Raw genomic sequence first — 9,356 nt, 5'->3', positions numbered from 1 at the left:
GGTTTTTTACATTTTTTGGGGGCCCCAAAAGAGTGGGGCCCTAAGGTATAGCGTGTTTAGCTTATACGTAAATCTGGCACTGGTTCCGAGGGTCATCTAGTCCGACCCCAATTTTTTTTTGCCTAAGGTAGGACTCGAACCCACGACCCTTAGGTGAAGAGTCTCTTCCTCGAGGGCCGGCGGGAGATTCGCGTGCAAACCCCGTTTCCCCTTTTAAAACTCAAAAGCTGAGATGACGCCCCTCATTTGAGAACTTCAACCCGCTTCAGGTGATGGGGAGTGAAATGGCACCAAGCATACCCGGAAGCCCGCTCCGAAGATAAAGGAGCTCCCTCTACACAAATAACCATTATGTCTTCTACGGACGAAACCTCAGCCAATCCGGGCACAGGGTCTCTGCCACATGACGCACGCACGCACGCGCACACACTACCTCTTTCCGAACCACCCGGCGCGCTTGTTTCTGACGCATGCGCAGCGAGCGGCGGAAGTGGCGCATAAGGAGAGGGCGTCTGGCGGAAACCGGAAGTAACCTGCGGCGTTTTTTCCCCCAAGGGCGGAAGTGTGTGTGTGGGGGGAGGTGGGTTTGGAATGGCTGCCGCCGCCGCCGCCGTCCCGCCTGAGGAGGCCTCGGAGGCCAGGCGACAAGGCCCCAAGCGTAAGATGGAGTGGGTGGGGCCTCTGGTCACGTGGTTCCAAGGGGGGGGGTTCCCAACCGTCCCCTCAGCAAGGGGTATGTGAGGGGGCTCCATGCACCGAGACGGACCCATTGGGCCCACCTACCTCACGTACTGCCTGCACGGGCTGGCAGCAGCGGTGCTGATAACGCCCAGGTTGCGGGTTCAGTCCTATGCCCTTTTAAAATGTGTGGGGGTTTTTTTTGGGGGGGGGCTATTGGGTTGTTTTTATTTTTATTATGAGTTTTGTGGTTTTATATCCAACAAAATCTTGATTTTATTCTGTCAACCGCGCTGAGACCCCCTGGTATAGGGCGGTATATAAATTCAATTAATAATAATAATAATCCCTGCAAATTTCTGCATTGCAAGGAGTTGGACTAGATGATCCTTAGGGTCTCTTCTAACGCCACAACACACACATACATACATATATATACACATATATACACACGGGGGGGGGGGGATCTCTCCCAGCCTTGCCTGGATCATGCAATATGTTTTTTTAAAAATGCATTTATATCCCACCTTTTTCCCCCTCCACAGGACACAAAGTGGTGTTTGTTGTTCTCTTGACACTTCATTTAACCCCCCAACAACAACAACCACCTGGGCAGTGTATTGATACATCGCCCAGGACCGGTTTGAGGGCGTGATGGCGCCTTCCCCCAGCGTTATATCCTGTGCACCTTTCAGGCTGTTGCCCAGATGGAGGCTGCAAACTAAACAAGTCTGCTTGATGTTGTTGGTATTGTGCTACATGTCAAGGATTTTGCGTCAGCGGATACAGCTGGTAAGCGGCTAACCTCTTGTTTCCCTGTTTTCTTTTATATATAAAAAAATCTGAACAGAGGATCCTGCTGTCGAAACAGCAGAAGAAGCAACAGAACCAGCCGAGGCAGATATCAATGAACTTTGCAAGGATATGTTCAACAAAATGGCCATTTACCTAACAGGTGAACTGACAGGTAAGTTTATATTAAATATAACACATTGCAATATCATTGGGGTGTTTCTATGCCAGAGAGGCCTGCTGAGTTCTCTGGGGCTTGCTTCCAAGTGAGAACGTCCAGAGCATGGGTAGCCAAACTAAGGCCTGGGGGCCAGTTGCGGCCCAATCACCTTCTAAATCTGGTACGCCGACGGTCTGGGAATCAGCATGTTTTTACATGAGCAGAATGTGTCCTTTTATTTAAAATGCACCTCTGGGTTATTTGTGGGGCCTGCCTGGTGTTTTTACATGAGCAGAATGTGTGCTTTTATTTAAAATGCATCTTTGGGTTATTTGTGGGGCATTCCCCCCCCCCCAATATAGTCCATCCCCCCACAAGGTCTGAGAGACAGTGGACAGCCCCCCCCCCGCTGAAAAAGTTTTCTGAGCCCTGCTCCAGAGTCTTGCGTCTTCTACCTCCCCCAAGTAGAATCAGTGTTTCTTAAGGAAATTCTCAAAACCAAGCCGCATATACCAGCTCAGCTCTAAGATTCCCACGTTTTCCAGGAATGTCACTATATCTCACAAAGGAGCAGAGTTGATCCATGTAGCATGGCTTTGCTAGGAAACTCCCAGAAAGTTGCTTTTCTGCTTGTGCAACAGACTTCTGCTTGCACAATGGAACTTTCCCCTCCTCTCCCCTAAGGCCCCTCATACCCTCAAAATACATTCCAGAGGTTGAGAGTCCTTTCCTTGAGCAGATTGGGGATGTGCAGATTGGGGATGTCCTGGTATGCCCCACAGAGAAACTTACGGTCTTCAAATAAAAACATCTTGAAGGTCCCAGGCCACAGAGAAGTTAGGCTGGCCTCAACTAGAGCCAGGGCTTTTTCGACTGTGGCTCCGACCTGGTGGAACACTCTGTCACAAGAGACTAGGGCCCTGCGGGACTTGACATCTTTCCGCAGGGCCTGCAAGACAGAGCTGTTCCGCCAGGCCTTTGGCCAGGGCACAGCCTGACTCCCTCCCTCGGCAATCTTCGCAGAGCTCTGGCCCAATGGTGGCCAGTGGCTTGAATTTAATTAATTTTATAATGAATGATTTTAGAGTGTTGTTTGTGTTGTACTTTTGTATTGTTTTATTGTTGTTAGCCGCCCTGAGCCCGGCTTCGGCTGGGGAGGGCGGGATATAAATAAAATTTATTATTATTATTATTATTATTAAGAGCAAAAGGTGAAGTCCCATTGCATGAGCAGAATACTAGTTGCACAGTGCTGGATGCAACACACTTAATTTTCTTCTGGCTCCCCATGAGTCATGAATGCATGTCTGGGGGATTGCAGTTCCTAAATCATAAATATGCTGAAATCTGCATGGGTCCCAGGCATCCGTATAGAGTTCTTTTGCTCATACCTTTGCTTGCGTGGTGAAACAAGATAGGCGGCCACGGTTTACCAGGCGTCTGGTTACATTTCAGCTGAGAACCTTTACTTAATGGCTTCCAAACAAGCAAGCCAGAAAATAAAACCAATTGGTTTCTCAATTTTGTCTTGTTTGGAAGCCATTCACTATAAGCGGAAGTTGTAATTAACTGGCTTCCTGACTTGTCCTCTCAACTGCACAAAGGGAGGGATGAAGCAGAAGCAAAGGGGGTATAAAGCTTGTTATCAGCGTGGTTTATTAAGCTGAAATTTGATTGAGCGTGGTCGTAGAGTAGGAATCCAGCTCCCTTCTGATGCTACCCTTGCGCTGGACAGTTCCCTGATAGAGGCAGAGGTTAGATAACCACAGAACAAAGGAGTGTTCACCTTCTTTTGAGGCAGTTTGTTAACAGCTGGTGCCACCAAGAAGCTCTTCTTGGTGTTTAATCTAAACCTCCCCTTCTTGTTACTTGAATCCACTGGTTTAGGTCCTACTGTCCCAAGCAACAGACAACAAATTTGCTCAATCAAATTTGATCTGAGGTTTAAATTCCATGTTTAAAGTAGTCAGAAGAGTGGTCAACTTGACAGAGGGGTGAGCCTGTTGTGCTCCTCCATTGAATTTTAACTGAGGTTAAAATGGCATATTGTAAATAATTTACATTTTTAAGGCTGTGTCTCCTCCCCCCTTCTCTTTCTCTCCTTCATTTTAAAGCCACTAGTGAAGATTACAAACTCCTGGAAAACATGAACAAACTGACTAGTTTGAAGTACCTGGAAATGAAAGATATTGCAATAAACATAAGTCGAAACCTGAAAGATTTGAATCAGAAATGTAAGTAGAGAGATACTTTCATTTGTGTCTTGTAACATGTTTGGGTTATAGGTTGGATCTATGTCCAGTCACAGGGCGTGGTATAGAAATATAATAAATAATAATAATTCAGATAAGACCCTGCGCCACCAGAGAACTTTTGCAGAGGGGAAACTTGCAGCAATTAATTACTGAAATGTTTGCACAGGCGGTCCTCTCTGAATGCAAAACGTGCAGTGAAGTTGCTAAGTATTATCCTGAATGGGTGGGCACGAGGGATGTTGGAGTCATATTGGGGTGGGAAGCAGGTAAGAGTTTATTTAAAAGTCTTTCGGCTTAGGTGTTAGTGGCATGTAAGGGTTATGGGGCAGGGGACTGTACTTGGCAATAACATCCCAGTGTTATTAAGATGGTTGGTGAGTCTCGGAAGCTGGAGCAATATCAGCAAGTGTCGGTTGAGAAGGGGAGGTATTTGGGGATTAAACTTCCTTCCTTGAGCTTGTGCTTTCCAAAAAAACTTTCTTTTTTTCTTTTAAACCCAACATGTTTTGGTTAGATTTTTGTTGCCTTGTGTGATGTTCTTTTAATGTATGATATGCTTTTAATTTGAAATACAGTGGTACCTCGGGTTAAGTACTTAATTCGTTCCGGAGGTCCGTTCTTAACCTGAAACTGTTCTTAACCTGAAGCACCACTTTAGCTAATGGGGCCTCCTGCTGCTGCTGCGCTGCCAGAGCACAATTTCTGTTCTCATCCTGAAGCAAAGTTCTTACCCTGAGGTACTATTTCTGGGTTAGCAGAGTCTGTAACCTGAAGCGTATGTAACCTGAAGCGTATGTAACCCGAGGTACCACTGTATACTACACGGCAGTGGCTTGAAAGGGCAATGTGGGGGGCTTCCTTGGCTTTGGGAAGGAGGTGGCAGACCCTGTTGCCTCCTTCCCAAAGTCTGCTTGCCTGGCTTTTGGGAAGGCAGAAGGGCTCTTGAACCCATCAGAGCATCCTCCCTCCCTAAGCCGGCCAGCTTCTTCCCAAAACCTGGCAGACTTTGGTTAGTTTATGGTAGTTTAAGTAGGGCATTTTAAAGTGTTACCTACTTCAAACTCTTAACAGTGGCGCTTAAAATCTAAGCAAATTTTGTAGTGGGATCATTGAGTGACAGGTTGTGTAGACCTGTATTTTGTGTTAGTTTTTGTGCTGTAAAATTACAGTGGTACCTCGGGTTACATACGCTTCAGGTTACAGACTCCCCTAACCCAGAAATAGTACCTCAGGTTAAGAACTTTGCTTCAGGATGGGAACAGAAATCGCGTGGTGGCAGCAGCGGGAGGCCCCATTAGCTAAAGTGGTGCTTCAGGTTAAGAACAGTTTCAGGTTAAGAATGGACCTCCGGAACGAATTAAGTACATAACCAGAGGTACCGCTGTATATGTAATATGAAGGGAGAATTTTCTGCAGAGTGGAAGGAAAGGGGGATCTTTCTCCGTCTTCCCACTTCCAGCCACTCTCTGAAGAATGGAGAATAGGCCCACAGAAGAATATTAGGAGGGTGGGCAGGGGAAGCGTGGCTTAATTTTTTTCAGTCTTCTGATGACGATGAGACCATATGAAAAATGAACATAAGATTTTAGCTGCAGCTCATTCATTTTCAGCTTTGTAATCTTGTTATAAAAGTCCAAATTGTTGTAATAAATGCACTTTTTGCCGATGAGCATTGCATTCAGCGCCAGCAAATACTTTTTTGTTTCAAGGTATTGAAAATTGAGGTGTGCGTTACATTTGATGGCGCATTAGACTCGAGTAAATACGGCATTGAAAAGGATTTTGGGTGACCATACTGGGGAGGCCTGGAGAGCCTTTTCCCATCAGAGTAGACAATAGTCAGCTACCTGGGCTCAGCTGCGTAATCGTTCCATTCTTATTTTTATTTTGCAGTTTGACAGTTTTGAAAATATACAAATCTAGTGACCGAAGAGGTGACACAAGTGATACGCCTTCAGTGAGTCAGCAACTAATCCTTATTGTTTTTTCCCCACCCTCACCTCTCACTTCCTCCAAGATGCTGGACTTCAGCCGTATCTGGAGCAAATCAATCTGATTGAGGAGCAAGTAGCAGCATTGGAACAGGCCGCATACAAGCTAGATGCATATTCAAAGAAACTTGGTAAGTGTTGGGATACTGCCAGGGAGATAAAGTCCATCTGAGCCCCCAAGCTCTGTGCCGGACGATCCATCGACCTCCCGTAGTCACGCAGTATCAGCAATCAGCGACACGAAGCCTCAGGCTTGTGCACACTCTATCAGCAGAATTCACACAGCAAAAGATGCACAGCAGGAAAGCATATTTGCAGTTTATTCAGCGTTGGTCAGAACAAAAGAAGACATGACCGTCTGCTCCGACTGCTCAGGCAAAACAGCAAGAAACGAAAGCAACTGACAACATAAACATCCTGTGAGACAGGAAATACGCAGGCTGTGACACAAACATCCTGCTCCCTTTTAAGGTGGAACGGAAATATCCTAACATTTGTGACATTGCTAGAAAGTGTGCAGAAACGGTGCCTATTTTACCCCTTTTCCACAAGGAGGGGGGTTGCAGCCCCTCCATAAACCTTGACAAGTTTTTTTTACCCTTTTGGAACGTGATATATCTGTGGAGGTTGCTGTTGTGCACTAATGGATTTCCAGGGCGTCCCACTCAGGTTTCTTAAATACAGTGGTACCTCAGGTAACATATGCTTCAGGTTACATACGCTTCAGGTTACAGACTCCGCTAACCCAGAAATAGTGCTTCAGGTTAAGAACTTTGCTTCAGGATGAGAACAGAAATCGTGCTCCGGCAGCAGCAGGAGGCCCCATTAGCTAAAGTGGTGCTTCAGGTTAAGAACAGTTTCAAGTTAAGTACGGACCTCCGGAACGAATTAAATACTTAACCTGAGGTACCACTGTAATACAGGGCATGGCTGACACTACAAATTGGTAAAATGTACCCTGAACCACATTATTGCAATAGCCAGAATACTCGCATCTGTGGAGAACTTTTTGAAATTGTAAGAGATGAGTGGAACCCAGGCAATGTTCTAGCTACTGAAAACAGCTTCTGGATGTTCAGTCTCTGTAAAAGTGGCACTACATGAGGCTGTGACATAGGTCCTGGGTTCATAACTGAAAGGGAGTTTGCTTTCCCTAATGGCTGTGTGTTTGTCTTCCGCAGAAGCAAAGTACAAAAAGCTGGAGAAACGGTGAAAGAAGTGCATTGAGTGACAGGACTTTTCTTCAAGAACACATGACTTTCTCCTCTGAAGAAAACTGAACTTTACAAAACTTGTACTACAAAACTACCGTTGGAGAGAGTCATGAGGGCACTCTAAGGAACAGTGGTGCCCCCCCTTTGTTTGAGGCTGAGACATCTCCCCCTTCTTGTAGAATCTGTTGCTTTTTACTATTTTTGTCACTCGTTTTACAGAAAACTATCAGTTGAAGCTACTGTTAATGGCTTCAGCCAGGGCCCTGCAGTAGCTTAACCGGGCAGTTCTGTACCCCCTTCCCTATTGAGCAAGTCCCTTCTGTGCTCTGAAAATTGCTTCGTTTGTGAACATGGAAGTTTCCAGTATGCCGTGTTGGCAGGTGACGTGGTGTGGCCTTGCAGCAAAGCATCTTCTCTCGCCGTGCTTTTTTGAGAAATAAACACCTGGAAATTAAGGCGGCCCTTTTCTTACTCTTTCTCGGGGGGACAGAATTATCTTCCACTTCATCCAGTGTCGTATGAGTGTTGACTCTCAGAACTATGCATGCGGCTCCTCCAGATTGCTGTTTGTTTGGAGCCTGGTTAGATATGGAGAGAACTGGCTGTAGCTTGAGTCTGCCTGACTCAGCAATTTTTCAACACGGACAACTGGGACAGGAGTAACTTGCAATCTGTAGCTTCCGCATGTGGGTACCAACTTGATACAGAAGTGGAGAGTATGTTACAAAGAACTGGATGGGAAGATGGGGCAATGGGTCAGTAGGGGTCATGTGATCAGGAGAGGAGAGAGAGATGACATGAATTAATTAAATTAACACTATGCTTTCATTGTGCCAAGGCCATATATGTCTAGAATTTTGTATTTGAAATCTACATTGGTACACTCAACATAATTCTCAGTTTAGAAGAACTCTAGATTTTGTCATCATACAGTGGTACCCCGCTAGACGAATGCCCCGCTAAACGAAAAATGCGCAAGACGAAAGGGCTTTCCGATATTTTTTCCGCTTCGCAAGACGAATTTTTCTATGGGGCTGTCTCGCAAAATGAATTTTTTCCCGTGGTCTCCCTTTTTTTTGCCTTTTCTGAAAGGCGCTAAGCTGCTTATCTGTAAATTGCCGCTTAGCCGCTAAAAGCCGCTAATCCGCTTATCTGTCAAATTAAATACTTAACCTGAGGTACTCCGCAAGATGAAATAAATACTTAACCTGAGGTACTCCGCAATACTTAACCTGAGGTACTCCGCAAGACGAAAATCCCTGCAAGACGAAGGCACCCGCAGAACGGATTATTTTCGTCTTGCGGGGCACCACTGTACATCAAGACTAGTATCCTAGCATGATTTCTCAGGTCTGGATACAATCTAGTAATAATGGGCCCCTCTCCTCGTTCACAGTCCCATGCTTGCTTTGGAAAATGGGTGTTGTTGTTTTTCTAATCGTGTCTCGTAGCTTACTCTATGGTTGCCACAGATGTATTGGCAGATGTGGCACTGTGGCATCAATGGATGCTAATTATAAAGGAATGCACTGGCAAATACCTTCCCTGGAATCTCAATTGCCAGTTCTTCTACAAAGGCTGGAATCTAGAAGTCTAACTCCAGGTCTTCCCCTATATCAGGGATGTCCAACAGGCCGATCGCGATCTACTGATCCATTGTTGCATGATCTCTGGAAGGGAAGACTGAGCTTTCTCTGTGCTGCTGTTGTGATTTTTGTGAGTGACTTGACCTCTTTGTCCGCCCGCCCCGTCCCCCCCTCAAAAAGTTTTTTTTCAATAGAAACCTGTAAAAAAATGCGGCTTCTCCCCCCCCCCAAAAAAAACTTTGAGCTGACCCCCCCCCCATGCCTGCCCTATATGTTCCGCAAATCCTATCAGCAGCACTGCCTCCTACAGTTCCTTGGATGAGTCTCAATTACGGCACTTGTCTCTCCTGAGAATATGCCGAGCCTGTGCAACAAATATTTTGGGAGAGAGACATGGTTGATGTCTACAGTGGTACCTCGGGTTACATACACTTCAGGTTACATACACTTCAGGTTACAGACTCCGCTAACCGAGAAATAGTGCTTCAGGTTAAGAACTTTGCTTCAGGATAAGAACAGAAATCGTGCTCCAGCGGTGCGGCAGCAGCGGGAAGCCCCATTAGCTAAAGTGCTTCAGGTTAAGATCTGTTTCAGGTTAAGAATGGACCTCCGGGGCTTCCAGGTGGAAAGATCAAAATTAGAAACAGAATTGTTAGAACCCAATACTAAGAATTTGTCAA

General features: G+C 45.9%; 1 protein-coding gene across 2 annotated transcripts; it reads left to right on the top strand.

The window, feature by feature from the left end:
- Positions 1-576: 576 nt before the first annotated feature.
- On the top strand, positions 577-7,545 carry BLOC1S2 (biogenesis of lysosomal organelles complex 1 subunit 2). 2 transcript variants are annotated; one of them, XM_053387925.1, is made up of 5 exons: positions 577-658; positions 1,529-1,645; positions 3,745-3,864; positions 5,903-6,007; positions 7,058-7,545. In XM_053387925.1, exons 1-5 carry the CDS (start codon positions 592-594, stop codon positions 7,087-7,089), a joined length of 441 nt encoding a protein of 146 aa, XP_053243900.1. In that variant the 5' UTR covers positions 577-591; the 3' UTR covers positions 7,090-7,545. The 2 variants fall into 2 exon arrangements, with proteins under 2 accessions (XP_053243900.1, XP_053243901.1); XM_053387926.1 differs by lacking the exon at positions 577-658 and adding an exon at positions 727-816.
- The last annotated feature ends 1,811 nt before the right edge of the window (positions 7,546-9,356 follow it).

This window comes from Podarcis raffonei, chromosome 5 (assembly GCF_027172205.1).
Source record: "Podarcis raffonei isolate rPodRaf1 chromosome 5, rPodRaf1.pri, whole genome shotgun sequence".
NCBI lineage: Eukaryota > Metazoa > Chordata > Lepidosauria > Squamata > Lacertidae > Podarcis > Podarcis raffonei.
This window is presented reverse-complemented; position numbering and strand designations above follow the sequence as displayed.

Bases quoted from the DNA above. Each gene is read 5' to 3' on its own strand.
- BLOC1S2 (XM_053387925.1), top strand. From the start codon at position 592: ATGGCTGCCGCCGCCGCCGCCGTCCCGCCTGAGGAGGCCTCGGAGGCC. The intron at 1,646-3,744 runs GTAAGTTTATAT...TTCATTTTAAAG, and splicing joins CCTAACAGGTGAACTGACAG to CCACTAGTGAAGATTACAAA. The intron at 6,008-7,057 runs GTAAGTGTTGGG...TGTCTTCCGCAG, and splicing joins TGCATATTCAAAGAAACTTG to AAGCAAAGTACAAAAAGCTG.